General features: G+C 42.1%; 1 protein-coding gene and 1 long non-coding RNA gene across 7 annotated transcripts in view; one reads left to right on the plus strand and one right to left on the minus strand.

Moving 5' to 3' along the window:
- The window catches only part of LOC146433405 (uncharacterized), a 78,534-nt gene that overhangs the window by 6,104 nt on the left and 45,729 nt on the right, over positions 1-26,701 (minus strand). For 4 of the 6 annotated variants that reach the window (XR_014854104.1, XR_014854101.1, XR_014854100.1 and 1 more), the window contains 2 exons: positions 3,097-3,160; positions 2,045-2,958 (listed from right to left, as the gene is read on the minus strand). This is a non-coding gene — a long non-coding RNA (uncharacterized LOC146433405). Of the gene's footprint in view, positions 1-22; positions 143-2,044; positions 2,959-3,096; positions 3,161-26,701 lie in introns of those variants that run through there. The other 2 variants (XR_014854102.1, XR_014854103.1) reach the window with 2 other exon arrangements.
- LOC146433406 (vesicle-associated membrane protein 2-like) overlaps positions 7,208-26,701 on the plus strand; it is a 51,989-nt gene continuing 32,495 nt past the window's right edge. Inside the window, exon 1 of the mRNA XM_085069721.1 lies at positions 7,208-7,473. Coding sequence (XP_084925847.1) covers positions 7,472-7,473 — 2 coding nt within the window. The 5' untranslated portion in view covers positions 7,208-7,471. The remainder of the gene's footprint in view (positions 7,474-26,701) is intronic.

A 26,701-nucleotide genomic window follows, 5' to 3' on the forward strand; every position in this document is an offset into this window, starting at 1 on the left:
ACAGTCACAAAGAGAGGTGACAAGTTCAGCCCGTGCGCTTCCCAGATGGATGAGGGCAGCAGAAGCAATTAGTGTGTGATTTATGAACCCTTCCAGAGGCTGTACCTGTGACACACTAGGAGTGGGTGCAGTGTGTGGTCACCTGAAAAAAACAGGGATGGACACAGAAAAGGAGAGTCTGGCTCTGGTACAGTAGGGCAGTGACAAACCATTAGTTTTAGAACACAGAATTATTAAAGAATTTTCATCATTGAAACAAAACCATAAAAGAGTGGTGTCAGCTAATGGGGCAGGAGCTTTAATATGCAACTCCTGTGGATGATTGTGGCACAAGCCATGTTTGCATGAAGACAAATGCCATACAGCTCTGTGTATCTGACCATCATAAAGGCTCTTTTTCCACTAGAGTACACGAGCAATGCACACTAACACTGGCCAGTAGATAAGCCCTGTATTGCACTGGCCTTGAACAGAGATGGAAGAGCTGAAAGGAAAGCTCTCCTTAACAAATGATACACCCTTCTACTCTACATCATCCCTTACAAGAGCTCACAAATCAGTGCTAAATTGTAGAGATTATCTGATTTGGCTACACCACTGTGAAAGTTCTGTAAGTTCTGATGGCTTGAATGCATTTCAAAACCATTGCCATGCAATGTGTCTGTAGAAATATATCCAGTAAAGTCTGAAGGCTGATTCTGTCTCCATTAATGTGGGAGCACCATGCAAGGTTACTAGATTACTGCTCAATTTTTAAAGTCTTTTTTCTTTTAGCCCAAACTGGGGAAAATTCATATTTATCACTTACAAATAAGGATCAATGTTCAGAAACCATGATTTTACTGCTTCAGTTGTATTTGTCTGCCTCTTGAATGCATTATTCAGTTAAATTATGAACAACAGAGAACATTCACAGCAGTAATTCACTTCTTAAATGCTCAACTATGTTTCTAGTCCAGTTCCTCAGCAGTGGTACAAGAAAAATCCCAAACCCAAGCCCTTGGTATTAGTTGTGCTGCAATTAGATCAGTCTGAGGCAAATCTGTCTCTGAGGTTCATTTCTTGTTAGTGTGTTTGAATCTTCTGTGGAGCCTGTAACCAGCTGCTGTGGCCATCAAAGCTAATGCAGTTAGCTGAGTAATTGGGGAGACTTGCGTGCACTTCCTGCTAAGACGGTAATTTCATGATAATTATCAAAGACAGACCCCTTTTAGGAGATCTGTAGGGAAAACAGCTCTTGGATGAGAAGACACTTTTTGAACGCCCCCCCACCCCCCCCAGTCTTAGCATGATGCATACCCTCAGTTTACTTCATGTTAAGGAAGAATAAAATCAAGGAGAAAGACCCAAGAAGAGAATTTTGAATCACATAAGAATGATTAAAATAACTGAAAACTAATACATGCACAAAGCAGTAAGCTCAAAATCCCTTTTGCCTCTGCTTATTTTGATTTAAAAAAATGAATAATTATTATTTGTCTTTTTGGGTTTTTTCCCTTTTTCTCCTTATAACTGAAAAGAGTAAATATACAGGTGTTATTGTAGGAACACAAGCAATAATTATGCCCTGGTTCAAGAAATTTAGTATCACTGACTTTGTTGAAAAGTGATTTTGGCTGCTGCCCATACACTGATATTTTCTATTGCACTTAAGAGTCACAGCTTTGGTGCAACAAAAACTGCAGCAAAGTTACAGCCGGAAAGAGTGTCCTGGGTTGTCCCAGTGGCAGTGCTGGTGTGTACCTGAAGAAACAGAGAAGCTGCCCCTCCAAATCTCTTGCTAGAAGCACAGGGAAATAGATATAAGAGAATCACACAGACACACAAGGCTTGAAGATGTTAATTTCATCTCTACTGCTGCCAATGTCTTACTAGCTTTTAGCTCAAGTTGATTAATTAGCCAGTAACTGTTTCCTTGTGTGTGAAACAGTTAATACAGCAGAGGTAACAAAGGTGTCTATAGCTCTTCCAAAGCTGCTCTGAAAATACTTAGAACATCTCTTGTTTGAAAATGTATGCAAAATATAATTTTGGATGTACTTACAATTTATTCTTAGGAGACCCAGAGAAAAGGCTCAATCCAGATAGTCTCTTCTTAAACAGCCGCTCTCGCTTTTTTCGGCTGTGCTTCCCATCTCCTGTGCTTTCTTCTGTGAGTTCCTTCTTTCCTTTGTGCCAGCTCATTTTATCTGTCATAACAACAGCACCTGCTTAGCCGAAAAGAGAAGTCTGAGTAGTTGTTTGGAAGCCTCTCCTTTGCTGTGTTGTACCTGGGGAAGCCTGGATCTGTTACTCTACAAACCTGGGAGGGTCCTGGTAGCACAGGAGTTCAGTCGAGATCAGTGGGCAGCCGCTTTCCATCAGATGAAGCAAATACCTGCTCTGAAAAATCCTGCAGGCACAAAGTGACTCTGGATATTCTTGCTTTATTCCACATAATTATGGAAAGCAGGCTTGGACATTAAATATAATGAATATCTCCCTCTGGATGCTTACTCTCATGATTAAGGAGTTCCTTAAACCAAAAGTAGAGGCGGCTTGTTTGATACAAGCAAAGAGCCAGGAGCCAGGGAAACAGCTTTGTGCAGAGAACAGGAGTAGTGAAATAAATGTGAGATGGAACAAACACTGCTAGGCAAAAACCAGAGCCCTGAAAAGATGAAGAACCAACTGGAGATTTTAGTTAAGGGTTGGCAATTGTTTCCTTTTTCTTTTGATAAAGCAGTTGATTAGCCTGCATTTCCGCGTTGCAATGCTGTGTCTCCAAGAGTTACCCCTTTGGCCTCTCTGATCGAATTAGTCCCTCTGCTCTACATTTGATATTTGCTAATTGCATTAACTTTTGGTTGCTTGACTTGAAGGGTCATGTTCACCCCCTCCTCTGTCTGTTTTCTTGTTCCTGCCTGCTACTAACATTTTCCACAAATCTTCTGAAACAAATCACACAAAGGCTGTAGGCTTAAAAACAAAATTGGCAGCCATGTTTAACTTTTCAGCTTTTGCTCTTCATCTCTTCCCACCCCCTCCCCCCAGTTCCTCCTTCCCCCTCAGCTCCTCCCAGCCTTTGATGTAAAGTTCCCCATGCTCAGTTCTTACCATAGGACTACACACAGGCAGGAGGGACTGGGCCTCAGACTGCAAATGCTTTGCAGGATCACACCTGTGAACAGTTTTTCATCGTGTTACAATAGTTTACCAAAATTGTATATTGATACACATTAGCGAGGAACTGTAAATGCCTTGAAGGGACGTACAGTGTTACATCTGGCTACTCAGGCTTGATAATGAGACACCCAGTGTGTCAACAGAACACAGGTAAGCTGGACCTGTATATCCCACAGAAATGGCCGAAAATACAATTTATGAAAGGAATTACGAACAGTTCACTGGCTGTAAAGGGAATCTAACACTAAAACAGTAATACGCTATGAAGGAAAGAATAGAAGTTCTAAGTGAAAGAAAATTACACACCCCACAATTACAGACTTGAGGTTTTAATTTGTGACAAAATAATCTGCAATTTCAAGGCCCATTTTAGGCACATAGTGGTGCTGAGGTGAAGCTCTGCAGAGCAGGCCAACCTGTAGCTAATAAAATCAGCGACTGGGCAGGCAGGCATCAGCCTTCCTTCTGAGAAGGAAGCTGCAAAGGCAGGGTCTTTCAGTACCAATTCCGCTTGTCTAAAAAGTCAGCAGAAGAAAATGAGCCATTGAAAATAAAGATGTAAAACTTGGTGACAAAAGATTGAAGATAATTGGAATAGTTTTTTTCTTAATCCTTTTAGACAATAGTTTTTGAAAATTTGTGCTTTGGACATGTATAGCATTTCATTTCTCTTTTAAAGATTAATTTGTTTGGCTATGTTTAGTTTCCAGTGTAATAAATTTATATGGTTTAGAGGGAATTCCTCCTATACTTTGTTTAAATGCATTGCCAGATCAGAAGATTTGAAAACACAGCATTTGAATAATTGACTTATTGCCTTGCTTTTCTTTTCTGCTTAAATCTTGTGGAACTTAATTACCATTGCTTTCTATATACCAATTAACTGCTCTCACCTTTCTTATTTAGAACTAATAGTGTTGTTTTGTTTTGTGAGCCAAAGTAATCAATACTGTGGCTAGCCCTGAGATTTATACTCTATTATATGGGCAGTCCATAAACCTATAGATTACATAATGACTCTTCTAAATGGGGATCCTAGTTGCAGATGTGTGAGAAAATACATTTTTTCAGATGAAGATCATTTAACAGTAGTAGACAATGTTTTCATAAACCTCAGTGTTGTATCTACACGATATCCCTAGTTAATTATAAGCAAGGTCTAGTTACCTGCAAGACTCCAGATACCAAAACTGATTTCCACTGATGATGGTTGTTGATGGCTTTCATTCCTGAACATCCTGAGCAATGTATTGGTGGCTCAGAAACTGCCTTCATATATAAAATTTTACTTCAGGACAAAATACAAATTATGGATGGGGTAAAACCCCAACACCAACAATTTAAAAAGCAGACTGATTGTTTTCCATACCCAGGATGGGCAGGCTAAAGATGCAGGAAGTTATTTTCCAACAGTGGAGCATTTCCACAGCCATCCCTCCAATTGCACCAGCCCCAATCCAGCTGTTATTATTATACCAAACAGAATGAGAGGCAAAATCTTTGTGGCAGTGCAAACACACAGAGCAAAAGATGCCAGACAGGAAAGATGGTATGGAGAGGGGAAAGTACCTGAAGAGCAACTAGGGGACAATTCCTCTGTGTCCCCAGGATGCAGATTTTCAGATGCAGTTCTGTGTGTTAAATGAGATTTAAGCTGTTTGAGCAAACTCTGGTCACATTCTTTTTGCCACCACAGGGTGTCTCTGCATCTCTTCTAACACCAAGGACTGGTAGCCTTTAATGGCAGTCTGCAAGCTCCAGGGAATGTAGGGCTAAAGGAAAATGTCCCCCAGTGTAGCTGTGGATTGTCTTTAGGATCATGAGTGTTCTTGGATTGGAATGGTGATGCTTTCATTAGCTGGTAGGAAATTCTTCTTTAGCAGCTAAAGCAATGATGTTTAATTTAGTTTTAAGAACTCTCTGGTACCACCCTGACGGAAGCCATGGCCATATGATGTGGGGCACTGCTGTATCTTCAACTCATTCTGCACTATGCTCACAAGGTCTGAAATATTTTCTCTGTAGTGGAACACTTCTGGTAGATTTCTAATTTTTAAAAATTAGATTTCTTATTTTTCTGACTGCCATTTCACCTTCATGCTTGTGTGGGTATTTTCTGTTCCCCTTCAATCAGGATAAAGCTGGCATGGGGTCAGCACAAACACTGTATCATTTGCTCATGATAGTTTGTATAATAAAACATTTTAATATGTTGGGTTTGGAGTCTTCCAGGAGTTTTTTCTGAGTCTTGTGAGCTTTAGTCTAGCATCAGTACTTGTTCTACCCTCCACGTAGTTGTAGTAATGACTTGAAGTGAGACCACAGAAAGGTCTAGAAGAAGGTGTCTCTGTCCCAGAAGCTCCTGGCCTCACAAGCTGGGTGCAGCTCCTCACTTTCTCAATATTCAGATGTGGCTCGGGTTTGAAGAATAAAGTGATAAAGTATCTGATAGTAGGCAATACCTGTGTTTGGTGCAAGTCTCTGTGTGGGTGCTGGTGTGGCTGTGTGCTGTAGGGGTATCATATAAATGTATCTTGTCTAGGATAGCTGAAAAGTAAACTCTCCTCAGGAGGAAAGTTAGAGAGGAATTCCAGATGAGAAGTGCTGAGCTAAGTAATCCGTGGATGGATAAAGCTTAAAGCTAACTGGGAATCTCCTGATTGTCATCAGGGTGTACAAATTGGTTGAATCTCCATTTTTTCATAGAGAAGATACACATTGAAGTGTTTTCTACTTCCGTTAGGAAGAGTTTCTCAGGGCCAGGCTCTTATGAGTGTGATATGTGAGCAAAAAACTAAGGCTCAAAGTGCTGCCTGAAGTGACATTTATTCATTCATGCAGATAATTAGCTTCAGCAGAAGAGACAGAATCACCCTCCAGTGGCAGGAGGTAGAGGAGTCTTTAATGCAATGAGCAAGCTCTCAGGCAGGCTCTCAGCAGGAGAAGGGAGAGAGGTTCCTGTGGCTAAGTCCCTCTGAGAGAGTTCCATAGCTCCCCTAGGAGCTGGATCCCCTTCAGAGCTCACAGCCCATGGCTTGCATCTGAGTCAGGCTGTGATAACATCTGAGCCTGGATTTGGGCAATAACTGAGTGTCCCAATGTCTAGGCTGTGGGTGTTGTCACATTCCCTGACTACATCCTCATTGCAAATACCCAACTGGTTGGTAACAAGCTGATAAACTGGGATTGATGTGTTGCTCACCCCCAGTAACTGCAGTAACTGTGATGCCTTTGCCTGTTGCTTTGAGAAACAGTTCACCTTTTCTTAGATTTCCACATCAGAAAGCACAGATTTGATCTGATGACACTGTTGCACTTTATTCCTAACAAGCACCCCAATATACTTAGAAAAGCTACTTGCCTTACCCAAGTGCCAGGTTTCAATGGCTAGTGCTAGCTGTCACTGACATCCATGAAAAATTAGTGAAGGCAGTGACAGGTGAAGTATCCTTATGCAAGTGAAGAAGGTATTATTGGGGACAGCAATGTTAAATGTCACTTCTTGAAACGCTGTGCAGACTTTCTTATTCCTTCACCTCTGTTTGGAGTATGTGATGGCTTTGGTTTGAATGCAAAGGAGTATGTGCTGCTTCAGAAGAAGTTTTGTTATGTACAGGGGGATGGGGCATGCAACGGAAGTGCTAATGCTCATGAAGGGTGAGGTTGGATGCCTGGATTTAGATTGAGTGTGAGGTGAACCCTAAGCCAGAAGCAAGGGCTGTACTTCACCCGAGGGACACAACCTTTCCAGAATCGGTGGTTGATCCAGTAGTTTAGCTGTCTCTGGATTCACTCTGTGTTAGGTGTTTTCATTCACAAGTACTCGCCCATGACAGCAGGGATTCAACAGCAGAACCTTTGGTTATTCTCTTCCTTTTAAAATTTTTTTCTTTCTTGAGAGGAGAGGGAGAAAGAATGTGGTTACAGAAACACACGATGGTTTTCACCCAAATCCCCCCAAAGGCTGCTGGCTGGAATGAGCCCACTCCGGTGACCACACCCAGCGCGACTTCCCCGGCTCGGTGCGGGAGGAGGCGGGATGCGGGCAGGAGCCGGAGGCTGCCTTCGCCTTCGTCACTCCAGGACTTGCTCCCGCCCGGCATGAGGGTGTGGAGGGGGTACCTCCGTGCCTCGCCTCTCCTTCCTACTCTGTGATGTGAGGCGCAGGCATGCTCAGTAGCCGGTGCCTACCCCTCCTCTCCCAACAACAGTGCCTACAACAGTAGGAGACTGCTGGCAGCAGGCGCGGAGCCGAAAGCCATCTTTGCTGGAGAGGCAGGCAGCGCACCCCGCCCGGCTCCTCGCCATGTGAGTAGCGCCCGGAGCCGCCGCGGGCACCCTGTTGCTCCCGCAGCCCGGGGGTCTCCCTGGTGCCGCCGGGTGGGTGCGGGGTGTGCAGGGGCGGAGGATGGCCGCGGGCTGAGCGTGCGGAGCGGCCGCGCTGCCCGGGGCTCCGAGGGGAGGCTGGCAGGGCGTGGGGCTCGGCAGGTGCCGCGCTCCGAGCCTGCGGCAGCACCGCCCGGCTCTGCCCTGCTCTGCTCTGCTCCGCGCTGCCTGCTGCTGCCGGGCACCTGAGTGCCCAGATGGGCTCTCTCTGCTGTTTATCCAGCTGCCAGGCAGCAGCCCGGGGGGTTATTGACACGTTTCTACTCGGATTAATACTGAAAAGGGAAGGCTGGGCCAAGATCCTCAACAGGTTCGAGTCAGGATTGTTCAATAGCATGAGTCACTCAGCGCTGCTGCTCCACAGCAAATGGGTCCTGTTTGTTTTCCCTGTTTAATGAAATGTTCTCTCTCAGATGATTGCTGTCTGATCAGTCCAGCCTCACCTTCTCCAGTACCAATGGCTTCCTGTCAGCAGGGTTTGATAGTAATCTGTTCCTTCTTGTTCCCATCTCTCCAAATACCTCTTCCGAGTTTTTACATGTAGAATTAATGGAAGCATTACTGTTCTGTGCTAGGCAGTGATGAAACCCCCAAAGTGCATTCTGAAACCAGAAGTGTGCTGAGGTAAATAGGAATTGATCAGACCCCTCTTCATTCACAAAAGGATTCAGGCTTCTAAATGCATCATTTTACTATTGCCTCAATTCATTGCTCATTCCCAGTGACCCTTAAGGGAGAGCCTAAGAAGATGTCTCAAACAAACAGGCATTTGTACTGGTACTGGGTGATCTTGTAAGAACTGGAGCTTGGTTGATTCAGAGAACATGAGGAATGCAAACTGTCCTGATAATCTGTGACTAAATTACTCGTAAGATATTTCCAATAACCAACTGTCCTTCCGGAGGCATTTTCAAAATAGAGTCTACAATCACATATTCTGAAATGTTACCTTTTTTCTTTAATGCTATTTCCTATATAATATTTCAGACAAGAAGCTTTTGTTCATGTTGTCCAAAATATTTCCAAAGCAAGGAACTTTCTGGAGGTAAAAAAAAAATCACTTTCTAAAAGAAGATTTCTTATGCAAATACTGAAGTCTACCAGTTAAAGCCAGTTCATTGTAAGCTCCTGTTGCCTAGCTATGTTTATATTGAGCTAGATGATGACATTAAATACTTTTATTTGTATGTGAGCTGTTCTTAAATGATTAATATATGAGTTTACTGCTGCAGTTTTATACAATCTGAGCTGTTCTAACGCTAAGCAATAATTCAGATGTTTAACATAACCTGGGTGTGTTTCAGTCTTGCTGTATATATGTTTTCATGACAGCATTTGTTAATGAAGTAGAAAGGGTGATGCTAATATAATTTGCTCATACTTCTTCTGTAGGCGATTTACAACAGACTTCTGACAAAAATTAGAAGAAAAAGGGAAAGCAGTTTTTATCTAATTTGGCCATATAGACTTTCAGTTTGATAATTGAAAGAAAGCCGAGACAAATAAGCAGCTTGTCATTGGCAGTGTCAATTGGCTTCTGTTTCACTGCCAGATATTGTAATGAAACCTTTTCTTTGAACATCTCCATGAATGTCATGTCCCAGTAACTTGTAAGTTACTGATGAACAACAGAGGTAAGTGTGTATTAGCTAGACTTGCAGGAGCAGTTGCAGTTCACTGGCTATCAGAGCCAATTGCTAGTGAGCACCAAATACTCTCTGCAGGTCGCTTCTCCTGCTGTTACACCTGTAGGATTACCGGGCTCCTCCCATGCCTGTACAGACCCTCACTGAGACAGGAGCTGTGCCTTCACTGGTGTGAACTGCTGTGATAAAGATCTCCTGCTCTGGGCCAGATGTCAGCTTCACCTAAGGCAGTGTGCTGTGCCCTACAGCAGCTTGCAGGGTTTGCTCAGGGAAGAGTACAGTGGGTATGCAAATGTATTCCCAGAATACTTTCCCCGTTTCCAATTTAGGAAAGGAAGACACCTGGGGAGTGTCTGAACCTGAGGAGAGTTCTTTGTATTTCATGACTCCCAGTGGGTTTTGTTCTTTCAGTAAGGTGTCCAGTTGCTCGATTTGTAGTGTTGTGGGGTGAGGAGCTCCCCAGCTGGACCGTAGAGGGTGTGGAAGCAGCTCCCTGTTGGTTTTGAGCTGACAGGTAGCAGGTTCCGACTGATATTACTCTTGCACTAGAAAGCAAAGAACAGTGTTCCTTATTCATCATGTTTTCTGTGGTCCACAATTGTGTATCACCCCAGCAGACCTGCATGATTCACATCAGGTGGAGATCTGTCCCTGTGGCTTCTATCACAGTTAGTACAATTTGGGGCAGGTGAGGTACATTCAGGTAACAGACAACTTTCACCTTTATGCAGGCAGAGGAGAGGAAGCTGTAACATCAAAAGGTTGAATGAAAGGAGGAGGATATAAAAGGGATTTAAAGTAAGGACAGAGAATGGATAGACCTTGCCAGTGCAGCTGGGAAAATTGTTCCAGGTGTAAGGAAGAGCACACAAACTCTTTTGGAGGAGATGTGAGAAGCAGTGAAGGACAAAATGGCGCTCAAAGTTGAGGTGCTTACTCACTTTGTTCCTCGCTGGAAAACAGGCCAACAGCAGCAGGTGAAGTTATGGTTTTGTTTCATTTACAATGGTCACAATTCAATAGGTAATTATATACAATAGCAGCTCAAGGCATCATGTCATCTGTTGTTTACAGACAGGTCAGTGACCAGACAGCAGGGTGCCTTTGATTACCTTAATCCAATACAAATGTACTCTATTGCAGGGGACAACTTTTGTGAGACAAGCAGCAAAGCACAGCACCTGGCTCTCCCTGGGGCAAAATTGTACCTCATTCCTTGGGTAGCAGTTAGATCTTCCTAAAAAAAATATCCTTCTCCCTGTTTTAGAGCAGCAAAGAGTCCATCCTGGAGGGGATGGGTGGGATTAAAATAGTTCCAGCAGTAGTAATGAGTCTGTTCTGGTTGAATGTCTCTTCAGTTTCTCTGAGAAGGATGTTGTGGCTATTGTCTTCTGCTGTTTGTAGACTAGTACTTAGCCCTGCTTTTGTGGGTAGAATTTTATAAAACCTGTCAAAATCTCCCTGCCCTTCTCTTGTACTGATCAGCAGAGACAAACCATTCAGTACAGTACTCTACACAGTCCTGATCATCTACTTTGAGGGAGTTTAGTGGCTTACAAAAGTGCATACAGCTAGTCCATGTCCTAGGAAAGTATAACGTGCATGAAACGGAGGGATACACTTTCTAAGTGGTGCAGCTGTTCCATGCTATGTCTGTGTTCCCTTAGAAATACATTCCACAAGAGCTCCATAAATCCATGGTGGCAGGAAGATGTGAGTCCACTGGAGCTCTCAGGGATTTATACCTGGCAGGGAGCTGCCTCACAGCCAGACAAGCCAAGGTCAGGATTGACATTTGCTGACATTCTGCCTTCTCCCTGCAGTCAGCCAGAGGGAGACTGGTGGTTTGAGACTCTTGTAGTACTGTTTCACACAATCATGGCTGTGGAGAAGTGGGTTGCTCTTCTCATTTAAGGGATGTAATGGAGCTTGTAGTGAAAATAACCAGGTTGTTCTCAGAGGAACAGGGCTGTGTACATGAGAAGAGGCTGTTGAGAAGTGGAAAGCACCCCATTTTCAGCATGGTTCTATCCTTACTTTTTGTTGCTTCTAAGTCTCACAGCTCTTAGTGAGAGCCTTGAAGTAAGGGCACTAGGAATAGGAGCTGCTGTTTAATCTGCTACTTGGAGACATCACCAGAGATATATATGTGTTTTATTTATTGCTTGCTTCCCTCAACTTGCTCTCTTGTGGCATCATGTAGACACAGATCAACTTCATGTATTGCAATAGAAATAAATGCTTCCAGCTCACGTGAAGTGTAATTCCTGATACATTCAACTCGCCATTTGAAGTAAGGGTGGCCCAAACAGGACATGAATCTTTTGGGTATTGGGGTGATAAGTGTTTGAAAGTGTAGAGATCAAACTGCATGGTGTCCTGAGGACCTCAGCACAGCAAGTAATCCCAGAATGGGACCAACTGGGAACTATATATGACAAGTGCAGGCAAATATTATGTGCCCTAATAAACATTCTTCAAAACAGGCTAATATGAAGTAGATGAACCCCAAATCTATTTAGTTTGGTGGTCCCTATCCTTGTGACTTAGCTCGCACTCATTCTGCTGTGTATGAGCCATAACTTGTTCCTGCTGACTTCCAGGCATTTTGTGCAGTAATTCCAGCTGTGGAGTGACTCACAGGACACTGAAAGTGGCTGCAGTGGAAGATGAATTGGTCTGGCAAAGGAACATTTCTCCTTTTCTAGATGCTATTTACATAATTGATGTCTTCCTGAGGAATCAGTGATTAGGCTGTAGAGCACCAGGCAAAGGCATGTTTGTGTGCACGTGTGTACGGAATGTTCCTGGGTGGGGGATGAACAGACAGGGCTGAGGAGAGCAATGTATTCAGCCTGTTCTCCCTCTTCTTGCACGGCTCCTCTGCCACCGTTTGTAGGGTGCAGAACACATGGAAGCTCCTCCCTGTTTACAGTTCTGGAAGGAGCAGCACAGACTGTCACGAATAAGTTCAGATTGCCCAAACTGTTTATTTTAAGCAATTACAACTCAGAGGCAGAATATTCTCTCTCCTACGTCATTCAGTACTCTCTGCTGTCATTATTCATAGCCATTACCTGCAATTAACTGGGCTGGGTTTCTTTAATGATGCAATTCCTTTTATTGCTGGTGTCTGTTGTTGAGCACTCAAAAACCCTTTTCCATTATTCACTGAAGAACTATCAAATGATTGCAAGGTGGGTTTTTTTAACTGCTCAGTTATGACAACGTCATGTTTTTTCAGTGTAAATTAGTAAGTATCTCATTGAAATAGAACTGTCTGTACCTTTGGAAGTAAGCGTTTTGTTGGTTGCAATAATATTGTAGTTTCTGTACTGGGTGATATAATTAGAATGGAAGTTCCTGACCAAATGATCTGAATTACATGATCAGTTCCTTGACCTTTTCAGATGAAAACTTTAATGAGAAAAATAGAAGTATTTATATTTCAGAATAAATAAGAGAAAAAGTTAATTTATCAGATGTTTTAACTTACTCCCAGACTCAGTATTGCAGTGCCAAAAGAAAACTCTTCTGGAAAACAGAGATTCTCCTATGATCACTTTTTAGAAGATAAACCCCATGTTGTTTCAGCAGTTGTGTTTTGTTTAGTTGTTTGGGTTTTTTTGAGTACATGCTCATCTATTGCAGTGCACTCTCAATGTAAAGCAGTAAATGTATTGGAATGGTTTCTAATATGTGGTCACTAAATATTTGGAAGCACCAGGCAGCTGACGGCTTGTGAGGAGTCCGTGCTGTGAACTTCACTGGAGGTTTCTTATTACGAAGCCTGTTGCTACCACACAGAATTGCAACAGCCTTTGCAAGTAGCTGGAGAGAGAACCAGAGCTGCTGGGTGGTAGGGACACCCCACAGGCTGTGATGGGTCCTGTCTCATCAAATGATCTCCATGTGCTAGAGTCTGAGTAGGCAAGCAAGTGTCCATAAAGTTTCCAAAACTCCTCAAGTTATCTGGAAAAGAGCTGAAGGGAAAAAATACATAGAGATAAGTGTTGTATTGAACTGTTCTTAGTGCCTAATACTGGATAGGTGCTGATTTTCTTTTAAGATGCTGACACAAGATCCAGATGGGAATTTATATATCAAACTTTTAAATTTTTAATTGGTAATTGAAATTTGAAAAGGGAACAATATTAAAAATGCAGTCATTGTAGCAAAAAGGTTTTTCTTATTTCCTATTCCGGAAAATGTGTTATGTTACAAAATTATTAAAAGATTTCTTTGTATTCTAGGAAATGAAGTAGCAAAATTGGGTTCGAAATAACTTCTTGAAGCACTGCAGTACATGTGTTCAAGAGAGCTGTTTTGCAAACTGTTTTGGGGGATAATAAAAGATTTGACTGGATGGTGTTCTGAGCAAGTCCATCTAATGGGCTCTGCCTTGAACAGATGGTTGCACTAGATGATCTCCAGAGGTTCCTTCCAACCTCAGTGCTTCTCTGATTCTGTTTGAAAAGGTCAATCAAAATTGAGTATGTTCAAGTTAATTAAACTAACATTTGGCTGTTTCCCAAACATTCAAGATCTTGATGTTTCATCCGTGATATCTTGGTAGCACATTGATTTTTAACCCATTGGCAGTGGATGCCACAGAAATACTCTAATAGAATGGGAAAACATATGGTATTCAGGAAGGGAGTGAGTGTAGGAGCTTAGAAAAATGCATATCACTGGAATGCATTATTAAATTTGGCTTGAATGCAAAAGTTTGTGTTCTTCCCACTGAGAACAAAACCCAGGTGCTCTGCAAGTGAGCTTTCTCATCTTTCATCTTCAATGCAATCTTCTCTAGCTTGGTGTCAGCTCCCAGCTCTCTACACCATGTCTCACAAGGCCTTGGTAGTTTGGAGAAAGCCATTGTTCTGTTCCCCTGTAAATGCTGCCTCAGTAGTGCAGGGTCATCATTTTAATATAACCATACATGCTTATATCAAGTCAGAGTGTTCAGATCCAGAACAGAGGAGAAGGAAATCTCTCTGCCACGTGCAGCATGCAGTAGAAATTGCTCAGGAGTGGTGTGCTGGCCAAGGCAGGAGTTGAGACCCACTGCTACAGAACCGTGGCTTTTGCAGCTGGGTTTGTAACTTCTGGAGATGGTGAGTTTGATCCCTGGCTTATCTACCAGCTGGTGGCTGTTGGAGCATCATGAAGGACTGTGCTGTTTCAGGGCATGCCTGAGGAGGTGGATCCCTGTCTGTGGAGCTGTGCAGGAGCTCTGTGGGCACACTCTGCAGAGCAGGCTGCTTAGTCCTGTGCTGGGACCAGGCAGCTCTTATTTCTGGGTGTCAGAAGCAGGATGGATCCCTCACCCAGCATCTTCCCTGCCTCTCCAGACCTGCTTCCTCATACTAGATTTTATGTACCTCTGGAGGAGAGGTGAGGAGTGAGTTTTCCCAGAGAGCCATGCAAACTGCACTTCTTGCTGGAATTAATCTCTGAACCTTCACAGTGAGTGATCCACCCAAAGTACTCAGCTCCACTAAAGTCTGTTTTCCTATGTAAGAACAGGTGTGCATCTGGGAAGGAAAGATCTTGGGAATTGGCTCCCTAAGCTTCTCAGCATCTTCCCTGCACACACAAAAAGGCAGGGGTGCTGGCTCTGGGAGGTGGGAGTTGTTGCCTTTTTGGACACTGAGATCCTGGGTCATGCAATGTGTCAGCATTTTAGAAATATAAGGATCCCGATAAAGCTTTCCTAGAAACTATGAAAATCAGTAATTATCGCTAAACCCCCTTGTTATCTACTTCAGGAGGTTAATGGTTAGAAATTGCATTTGTTCATTTGAATTCACATACAAAAATAGCTCCTCTTTACCATGCTAGTGACTCTGGCCCTATGCAGGGCCTTAATTACAGTGTGCTGCAGTAAGGCAAAGGGCACTGCTGCTTCAAAGCATAAACCTGGTCTGCTGTCACCCAACAGCTGCTGGCACAGACTAATGCATGGGTTAGTGTTTTGTACATTATTTGGAGTTTAGAGGGATATTCTAAGCCTGTACATTCCTTATTGCTGTCAATGATTCTGAACAACATTAAAAAGAAGAGACAAAACTCTCTCATCCCCTGTCTCTCCCTCACTCTTTCAGGCTGAACTGTGGGAAATCTTTCTGAGCTCCAGCTAGGTTTGCTCATAGCTCTCATAGAGAATGGTTCCCCCTTCTCTTTCCTTCACTGATCTCCACTAGTATTCACTTCCAGCGTGTGCACAGAGAGAATACCTGCACCCAGCACCTGTCACCCATGGTGACAATACAGATGGGGAAAGGAGAAGGGAAGCAAAGGAACAAAGAGCTGCAGTCAATAGCAGCAAAAACATCACAAGTGCACTGAGTGACAAAACAGTCTTTCCAGAAGGCTTTGGGTGTTGGGTTGTTTCCTGCACTTCAAAAGGTGACTGGGATTTGATGATGACTTCTAGCCCATCCTTACCCAAGGATTTGAAGGCAGAATTCTCTGAGCTGGTGTCAGCGCTGCACTTGAGAGCCTTTCTGCTGATTGGGATCTGGGAGAGCTCAGCTGGAGAGTGGGTACTGCCAGGATGAATCAGCAGATATCTTCCTGGAAGCAATTGACAGTCTGGATATCCCAAGTGTTTAGCAGATATCCCACCAGGCTATAAAAGTCTGCCTGTGAAATGTTTGACTTCTTCTTTCCAGCAGGGAGCTGTACAGTCATTCCCTGACAGCTGAGATACTGTCTCCCACACATACATGAAGATCACACAGTGACATTTTTCAGCAACTTTGTTTACTAGATGATATAAATACAAAAATACTTCAAGTCACTTAACACCTTGATGCTTTTTTCTTTGCATTGAACGTTTTAGGAGGACTGAGGGGAGGGAAGAGAAGGGAAGGGAATGGAAAGGCAGAATATGCCCACATGTCTTGGCATGTTGACAGCAATCACATTTTTCATGTCAGTCTCCATTGCTTCATATACATGAAGCAGCATGATCTCTTGTATTTCATCTTTGTAACTGAGACATGGCTTCAGCAGCAGCAATGTTAAAACAAAGACCTTTCCATCAGCATGTTCAATGCCCTTGTAGTGACAATCAGTTTTATGCACTTGACTCTAGGGGAGAATGAGCAGATTTGATTAAGTTCTGTGCAGACTGAGATGCCTTAGCAGTAGAATGATCTCCTAACAGAAATCACAGCTGACAGGTGCTTTTATTGTTTAACCCCCACCTGGCAAAGGCAGTTTTGAACTATGCAAGTTGGTATTTTTCTTGTTGCTGACTCCCAGACAGCTGTTTGCTCAAGAGCTCCTTCACCTGCCTGGCTTTAGAAATAAAACCTGTTCAGTCCTGAGCTGCATCTCCCAGCCCTTCCTACTTCAGGAGCAGCCTGGATGGTGAAACTTGTCATACAGAAAGAAGGCACTGAGAGTAAATCTTAACAATTATAGACTCAAACACTCTATAGAAAGAAAGAACAACTCAGAGTGTTTGTGTGTGTGTAAGAATCAAGAGAGGACCTGCACCTTGGGGAATGAAACTGAACTCATGGAGCAGAGTTCCTGTCAAGGATACCCTTGTTCCTGTGTGCTGTCAGTGAACGAGGGCTACCAGGATTTCTGAGTAACTCTCTGTAGTCTTGGAGGAATCTGTAGTTCTTGTATCAAGTGGAAGAACTGCAGAAGCCATAAATTTAATTGCACTGAATGGTTGCTAGTACTGAAGTCCCTTAGAAGAATAAGTGATATGTAGCAAAGGGGAAAAAAGTCACATCTGTGTAGGAAGTTAAATCCAAAATCCTCAGAGGCAACATGGCTACTGACTCTGGATCAGGCCCAGCTCAGAGCTAAACCATTCTGTACAAGGTACTTGCACTCTGAGATGCTGCAGTAGCGTTGCATGACTTGAATGGAAACATTAAAAAAAGTAGCAAAGAGTAGTTAGAATGAATGAATGAATGACGCATTACTTAGTTTGCTGAGTGAACCTGAAAAATCCCCAAATATTGTAAAATATTCAACATTTAACAAAACCTAACTAGTGACTAGCCAAATGTTCATTTAATTCAAAATTGCACTTTTTTGTAGTTTGGTGATGGTGCTTATTTTTTTGCTTTGAAACTGAATGTGCAGGTTGCTGATGGGATTTTGCATGTAAATTACAAAGGAAGTTACTTCATAAAGATTGCGTCCTCTCTTTAAAAAAATTATCATCTAGGACTTAGGCTACAAAATGAGAAACTCTTCATATTTGAAGGTGGTGGGAAAGTATTGTGAGTAACAGAGAGGAGCTAGCAGCTTGGTGAGTGTATGGAGGAGACAAATCTGGGTGTTCACTCTGGCAGACTGCTGCTCCAAGGCAGCTTTCAGCCTCTTGACAGCACAGGTACAGAATAGTCCCCGGCCAGGTGTCTCAGGCAGTGACTCACATGCTCAACACTGTTCTGTGTTGTGTCACTGGTCCCTGGTTAACCTGCAGATGGGCTGCATCAAAACCTGCCTTCTCCTGCCACTTCCCTGCTTAATGGCACTTGGCTGGCTGTATTTGAGACTTTTCCTTTCCTGAGGGGGCTTGATCAAGGTTGATTATAGATTCATCAACCAGCAAGCATCAGTGACAGCTCCCAGCCTTATTTTCTGTGGAAATGGCCTTCCTTCGAATCTGTGCTGGGAGGTAGTATGCATTTTGGGAGTAGCAACAGAAACATATCCAACAGCCTGTCAGTGGTGACAGGAGACAGGATTGCAGTAATTCTTTTGTGTTGACAGATAAACAAAGGGAATCCCTCTGCTCTGAGCTACAATTTCCTTTAATTTGGTGGAAGTAGGATAATCTCCATTTATTCTTCTTGGCTGTCTCTTTAAGAGAATAAACTAGGCAAACTCAGCTCATTCTTTCACAGTGTAACAGACTGGATGTAAGCTGAGGTCAGAAGAAGATTAATTTAGAATATGTGAGGAATTGAGGTGAGGGCCTTGCCTCTTTCTTATGGAACTTTTGAATTTCTGAAAAGCCTTTGCATTTTCTGTTCTGCCAAGCTCCAACATGGTAAATCCCTTGTTTGGGAGCAGCACAGAAAACCAAGAATTGTCACAATGGAGAAGGCTTCGTTTACTTTAACCTCACATCTGAAATGAGAGCATCATAGGTGCCACAGCATTTATATGAGGCATGTGGGAGATGGTGTGACCTCTCAACAGGCCTAACAGCACAACACTCTCACAATGGAGACTTGAAATTTTAAGCAAAGCTTTATCTCTCTCCAAATTTCTTTAATTAGCATCTAGGGCTCTAGATATTCTTGTTATGTACATGTAGAGGTGGAGGGGTGGTTACGTGGACCCATCCTATCCAGTCAGACAGCTTTTCAGCAGAGGCTGTGTCAACATGAACAGTGAGGGGAAACAGGATTTGTGCCCAGCTGAAGATGAAGCAAACAAGATAAATCTCCATATGCAGGAACTTTACCTGGGCAATACCATTGCTTCTGCTGCTAACCCATGTTTGTCCTTAAGCCCTGCAGCAGGGCTGAATCAGGGAGCACATACTTTGGGGATGGAAGAGATTGCTTCGTTTCTTTTTTACTTCAGCTACAGAGAGACTGAATGAAGAGGAGACAAGGAGAGAGGCACTGTTAGAGTAGACATCACACTGCCTCTCTGTTGTACAGAGAGTGAAATTTCTGCTATCTCTGGCCTTCTGTCTGCAAAGTGGAACAAAGGGAGGAAGGAAAAATAAAAATAAGAAGATTCAAGGACTTTGTTTAGTTATCTTCAGTTATTTGACCAATACCCAAGTAACAGGGGCTTGTTTGGAACTGGGAGTTCCTTATAGTTACTGCCATAACCAAGGCAGGGTTACTCTTGAGAAGCCTTTACTTTTCCAGAATGTGGTGTATTTTGTATTTCCAAGTGCAACAGATTTTACATAGAACTTGCCCTTGGGCATATCCAGATAAATGTTCAGGATGCTTAACTCAGAGATCAAAAAGACAAGTAAGTTGACCTTACAAGGATTAGGAGAGAAGATGTTAATAGTGTGAGATTACAAAAAATAGTGTGAGATTACACAAAAAGTGTGAGACTTTTAGGTGAGAAGATATTCAGCACAGGAACAAACACCTCTGCCCAGGAGCATGGAGATTTTTTTTCAAATTGCTGATGTTTATAATGACAGTTGCTTTGTGCAAATGTGTGTAAAGAAAGCTCAGTTTAGAAGCTTCCATGATGCTGTGCAAGAGTTGTTTTACATATAAGCATCATGATTTCAAGCATTATGATTTGACAATTCAGTGTTTTGCTCTGTCTTTAGAAATAAAACCCTGAGAGGCTGGTATTTTTATTACGTGTGTGCTTTAGATGGGTTGTTTTGGGATAGGCAGTTTGTTTTGTTTATTGATCAGAATCTCTAAAATTGAGAAGTTACGTGACAAATTTAAATGTTGGAATTAAGCATCTTGGTTTTGGGGCCTCATCTCCACTCCACTGGGGTGGATCTTGTCCCAGTTTGGGTATCTGGCTTTGAAGAGTGTTTCTTGTCAGGAGTACTTTGCTTTACCCAGGATAAGCTGCTGGTGCTCATCCTCTCTGTGTGGAGGTATAATTTGTAGCAAGTTTATTGGCAACAAACCAGAAACAGCTATTTTAAGTCATGTGTCTATAGCATCAGAGGAATTGAGAATACATTTTGTAGAATGACAGTGGGAGCTACAGACTGCACAGGAACTGGGCCTGTTCACAAAAGAAGGTCATGGGCTGTGTAACACCATACTAGGTAGAAGAGGATACATCCAGTATCTTTCTCTTTCCTTCTTGTTCCCAGTCTGTAATATATGTGTAAGTAGAGCAAACTGATTCTTGGAATACTGGCAACCTCAGCATTGCACAGATTTCCACCATGTGAACGCTGACAAATGAACTGAAGAATTAAAATCTTCTTGGAAAATTAAGGCAAATAGAGCTGTATAGAATATATTTTATGGATTATTCTCCTTCAGAATTAACTGCTAAGGGCAATTAAGAGAGAAGATAGAGCATCCTGGTTTATACTGAGTAGTGTAAATGAGTAAAAATGATTTACGTAGTTCTCTTGCTTGCTAATGGTTCTCTCAGGGCTTTAATGAATGTCTTCCCATTGCTGATGTCCTTCAAAATTATCTCACAAAACTGAGTTAGTGTGGGGCTGTGTCTCCATCACAGTGCTGCAGAAACTGAAGACTCTAGTCCTCTTCCTGAATGCTTGTTCTTGCAAAGTACTGGGATAAAACCCAGCCTGCAGAACTCCTTACCCGCTGTTTGGCTAGGAATGTGGCTTTGGGTGGTGGCTTCTGCAATTCATTTTCAGTCCTGAAAGTTGCTGATGTTTGGTGATACACATGATAGTAAGTACCAGAGAAGTGGTGAGCAAAACTGGAGAGTAACATGTTTTAATAACATGACACTGAAATTAGGAAAGATGTTGTGGTCCAGTGAGACACATGTAAAGGGGGTTACTGTGGTAAATCATAACCATCTCTGCCTTGCTCCTTTTTTTTTCCTTTCCTCACCTTTGGTCTATGACTGACCTTTGAATATCTTTGCTCTCCTGTAACTATTTTGCCTTGCAAAACCTTCTGTGGTGTGAATTTGTTCCAGCAGTCTGTGCACAATGTGTGTGTTTTAGATTTTTCATCAGAGGCCACATCTTGTGTCATCAGGAATAAACTTGTCTGGCTTGGTTCTAATTTAAAATTTGATTTCTTAAATGTTAATATTTTTTTTAAAAAAAGAAAAATAAAAAAGGAAGAAAAAGAAGCAGTCATGCTGTGACATGTGAATGGAATAGAACCTGTGGACTGGGGAAAATATCTTCTGACTAGAAAATATCTTTGAAGAGAGAAAATAGATTCCCTATGGAAAGTTCAAAGCATATGAAGTTAATGGATTATGACAAGGTAAAAAAACACCTGGAGAAAATAGTAAGTTCAAACATAAAAGAGGGAAGTAGGAAGGAGTGGGTTTTTCTGTTGGAGATAAAGGATAGTTAGATGGCTGGCTAAGTACTTGAGATTATATGTTGTAGCTAAAGGGCTGTTAGTGAGAATAGGGACTTTTTTCCTGTCTGGCGCAGCCTCCACTTACGTGGTGTCAAGGTAGCCTTGGAGTTGCAGTCCTGACTTCCTGCTCTATTGCAGTGCTCTGTGCTGGTGACTAGAGCTTAATGCAACCTGTGCTGCAAACAGATCCTCTCAGACTGACACAAGACTGATGTAAGTATAACAACTCCTAAAGTCCCTTTCATAGTCTGAGTTGGGCCTCCTAGGGTCAAAACCATATAGAGTTTATCACAGAAAAAAAGGCAGAGACCCATCTGGTGATCTAAGAAATGTTCACGAGTGAAGATCTCTTGTTATTGTTAGCAAAGGTAATCTCACTGCTGTAGGTATCCATGGGTCTTCACTCCTGCAGTGTTCAACATGTCACATACAGAAACAGGAGCTAAAGCTGAGGTGCAAAGACAAATCCTCAAAGGTCTCCCTCTCAGTGGCACATCAGGGGGAATCAGACCTTTGAAATGCCTCAAGAAGGTGAATCAAGTGACTTTGTCCAAGGCTATGCTGGGCTTCTGTAGCAGAGCAGAAGCCACACCTCACTTGTCCCATTTCGACTCCCACCCTTCCCAGAGTCTCACCACAAAGCACAAGTCCCAGAGGATTGTGCCAGTGCTGTACATGAATGAGGGGGTTCACCTGCACTAACTGCAAAGTAATTATTGGATCTACTGAGAGATACTCAGCCACACAGAACCATCTGTAGGTGTTGCTGCTTGCCCTTTTGGTTTATTGCTCCAAATGTTTGAGCCGTTGCATCTCCACAAACCTGCTGGTTGTTTCCTGGATTAATAATGATGTCTAAACAACATTTATTGCTTCTTAGCATCACCTGCTTGCCTTCTGTCTTGGGTCAGTTTCTCATTTGCCTTTTCAGTTTTTAAGAAACAATGTGCCTCTCTTGTCTGTCTGTCTGTCTACAGAAGTTTATTTTGATAAAGGCAGTAGATTTGCATGGTGACCATAAGGATGGAAAGTTTATATATGTGGGTCACTACTGTATTGATGATGTGATGGAGAGCTGAACAATACTGGGGTGCATTTCATCAGCACATTCCTTAATTTTGTTCAGTGCATCCCATTTAGTGCTTTGCCTGTGACCATATGCTATGGGAGTGGTGTTATTACTAGATGGGGTGATAGAGAGATTAAAGCCCTGGTAAATCCTGGTCTCTGAGCACTCTCTCCTCATTAATAGTGCCCATGCTTTGTGTGTACTCCTCTGCTCTTCTAAGAAGTGGCTAAACTGATGTAGGATCTGTGTTGCCTCCAGCTCACAGGCAACTTCAAATTAAATAAATGTAACAACTTAATCAAAAGCAAAATTTTAAGCCCTTCTTTTGGTTAGACAGTTTTACTTTAAACTGGAATTTTTTTCCCTTGTTTTAAAGCAAGAGCAACTACAAGAGCAGTAGTCTCTCATCTGTCCTTATGATGAGAAGGAATTACATAAAGGAATTCCACTTCTCAGTGGGTGCAGAGTCCAGAAGGAATGGAGCAACATGAGTGCAAAATTCAGTTATTAATAGCAAAGCACTGCTATCTTCTGTTCTCTCAAGATTTGTTTGGTTTGGTGTAGTATAGACAAAACCCAAAAAGTTATGGGAAGTAGAGGCAGCAAGACTGGGCTGGATAAAACAAATGGTTTTGGTCAGAAATGTTATTACTCTAGAAATGAGAAGATAAGTGACCTTGAGCTGAATATTTGATATTCAGAATTCTTGATAGTAGAATGCCAACAGAATTTCAAATCGGTAATTGGACAGGAGTAATTGGACAGATGCCATTGAGTGACTGAGGCAGTATGTCAAGAACTGTTATAGTATTGAGGCCTTTGCCAGCTCTCAGTATGAGGCCATGCTGTTCCCACCTTTTCTAGGATGTTCTGTTACAGTCCTTTCTGCATCATGAGAAAATTGTGCACTTTGTTATGTCTGGCACCACTTTGGGGTGTTTTGGTTGTAACTTTTTTTTGGGTTTTTTGGTTTTTTTCATAGCTGTGCCATCTTAGTTCAACAGTTGAGTTTAGATAGTGGTCCTAAAATTTCAGTTTTCAACCTTTATTTTGCCATGGTGCACTTGTACAAAGCAGTAATCACAGTGCCATCCTTCTGGCACATTCTGTTCCTGCCAGACCCAGAGCAACTGGGCTGCCCTGTGCGGTAAAAGGAAGTGCTACTCCCAAAGGCTACAACAGTGCAGTGACTCCTTCTCTGCTATCTCTTCCTGTTTCACACAGCTCTGTAGGGCTTGTCTTTCATATATTGTCAGTTTTACCATCAATTATTTCCATTGAAGTGTGGAGGGGTGGAAGATGACAGCATACACAACACTGCTATGGGAGGGCTCCACTGTGGCATGGTGCTGGCAGCACATGCAATTGGCCACACTTTTCATAGTTGGGAAGAAAACATATGGGATTAGTAAGCAACAGAACCTCAGTTTTCATTTGAGAAAGGAAATAGAGAGTGATTCATTCTGAAACCATACGCTCCAAAGGAGGAAGATTTGAATTATTAACAGCATATCTAAACATGACGGGTGCTGACACCTTCATCTCTTATTTTTACTGCCATGGATTTTCTTCACATGCAGTGAGAGAATTTACACTACAGGAACTGTTAATGGTTTCATGCTTCCTACCCATTTTTAGCTGCCTAATTTATGGAAAGCCATTACTAGGTGAGTCACTGCTTTCACAGGATTAGTGTGGCTGAGATAGAGCTTTGGGTGTTCCTTTAATTTCCATATTTGCTTGAAAGGAACATCAGACCCACATTAAAACTGTTAGTGTTTAGTATAATAGTAGAGTTCAGAGTCTCTGCTCTATTTGATCATGTACAAATATTGCAGGAGATGCTCCCTGTCTCTACAAGCTAACAAGTTAAACAAACAAGAGATACTTATCTGCATTCTAGATACTGTGAGTCAGGGTGTCTCATTGTTCAGAACCTGTGCCTAATTGGATGGGAGTTAAGTAATTCCAAAGATTACAAAAAGAAGCAATACTGAGAATCTCACTGTAAATCTCACTGTGAAGAATTTATGGCAGAAGCACATTTACTCTCTGGTTGGTCCTGTTGAGGGATAGACATTCACAAAAAATGTAACATCCAAGCCTGAGAGTGAGGGTTTTCCCCTAATAATAAATAATACGTTTGAGCTGCCTGTATCATGAATATAACAGGAGAAAATGCAGTGTGTAAAATACTCAAGCACTGACTAAGGGACAGATTTCAGTACTCTTTGTAATAAATAACTCAGAAATATTTGTTCAGTTTAGACAACAAACTCAAGCAGGCAGTAACAGGTAAAATTTAAAGGAAATCCTGAATTGATTTTTTAGCTAATTTACTCTTCTGTAAGCCTCTATACTTGTCACAAAAGGCATGTGTTACTTATCTTTCACCCAGTTACAATCTCTTAAACATCTGTGTAGCTTTTTTCTGCTTTTCAGGTTTTCTGTCCAGCTCTGCCTTCAGAGCCTGTTTGTATCAGTTGTGTAGGTTTCTTAGTCAAGGAGCCCACATCTCACTGCACAGCCCATGGTAGGTGGTACAGCTATCCACCTTCAGCTTCCACATTTCCCTGGCTGGGAAATCTGTTGTGACACTGAGTCAGCTTTGAACTGGTGTCCTAAAGAAATTTTCTTTGGGTAGATCTGCAGGTAAGAATGAAGTGAGCCATCACTAGTTCTCACTCTTTGTTTTCTACTGGAGAGTTTGTGGAGGATGAAACTGGAGAAATGATGTTACAAGTAAGTAATTTATTGCTCAGGATCCTTTTTCTCTCTGCAATTTCTTTATGTTCTGTCAGCTTCTTTTTTTCTCACACCAATTACTCTGACTTAAGAAATTACAAAGCTCTTCATAATGGTGCTTGAAGATTGGGATGTTTGCTGTATAAATTCTGAGGCAGATCTTCAGCTGCTACAAAGAGAAGTGACTCTGAAGCCCCAAACTTTTTTTTTCTAGTTAAAGATCTCTTGTGTATGAGCTAGCCACTTACGTTTTCCCTAGGGATTTTAAAATGCTTAAAAGGTTTTAAAAACCAAAGGAAACAAGTACCATAGTGACTGATATTCGTAAGGTTGGAAGACAGTAAGTTATTGGTGTCTCATTAGATGCTAAGTTACAGAAACTAAGCATCAGTCATGTTAATCAATTGGTGTCTGTACATGTTTGTATGTCTACCCCAAGTGTATGACTTTTAAAGAGGTGTTAGAAAGTAAATTCAGAATTAAACCCTTAAAACCTATCATCAAACTGATCATAAGAGCATGTGTTTTTCTACATATTAACCAATAAATATTTTTTGACTACTGTTTTACAATGTGAGTGTGGTGGAAATGGAAGCCCATTAGCATTGACTTTTATAAAATTCAAGGTACTTGGAGTATTTAGAATTGAACTGTTCCATTATGCTCTTGCAGTAGGATTTTTCTTAGTGGGAATGTGTTTGGACTACATATTCACTGGCCCTACTTCTGGATTTTCAGGCAAGTATTTTTAATTTTCTGCTGAACTGAAATAAATATGAACATTTGTGGTGGATTTTTTTATTTGTGCTTTCAAAACACCCCACATGTTTCACATTGTTATTTCATTCAGGGCAGGTGAGTGACGGAAAGCAGAAGAAAAGCCACTGGAGAACCACTGACCTGACTAAGGCACAAAACAAAACTAAAACTAAAAAGTTTTGCTAAACAAAACTTTTAGCAAAAGCAGAGGCTAAAAGGAAATATCTACATGCAAGGTTTTTGATGGTGCTGGCTTAGCCAGCCTTTCCAAGGAAATACAGTTTGTATGATTGCCTCTTTACCATTCTTCTAAACTTGATGGAGTGGTAAAGACCTCATAGACGCAAATTCCTAAAAGCTGTGGGAAATCAGTAGCCAGGTAGAGTTGAGGACCTGCTTACTGTGGCCAGCTGAGGAAAAGTGAGCAGGAGTAGCTTAGGAGCCTTTTGTTGCTGTGGTTGGCTGTGTGCAGGGATGGTGGGGACCTCACCACACCAGCTGATGCTCACTGGAAGGGGAAAGGCTGGAGAAGAGCTGGTGGATGTGGCAGGAACTGAAAGTACTGCAAGTTAGCAAGACTTGCAAGATGGTAACAGAGGTAAGTTGGAGGTATTTTGGTGACTGGGGAGTGATATAGCAATTTTGGATATGAAGCCAGGCCTATTGGTTTAGTTCCTCCTGGAACAGTTCATAATATAGCCTGCAAAGGTTGCTCTTTGATGACAATTATGTTATAAAGTAGGGAATAAAAGGAGTTATTCTGAATATTGCTGCTGTTTTAGACCATTAGAAGGGATAAGGCTCAGTATCGGTAACAACTCCTAGGGGACCCTAACCACAAAAAAAGGCGGGAATTGCATACAAAATGAAGAAATATGATGATATGCCATGAGAGTTTGTTCTATAAATAAATA

Source organism: Lichenostomus cassidix, chromosome 9 (genome assembly GCF_008360975.1).
Source record: "Lichenostomus cassidix isolate B80296 chromosome 9, HeHo_3.0, whole genome shotgun sequence".
Taxonomy (NCBI): domain Eukaryota; kingdom Metazoa; phylum Chordata; class Aves; order Passeriformes; family Meliphagidae; genus Lichenostomus; species Lichenostomus cassidix.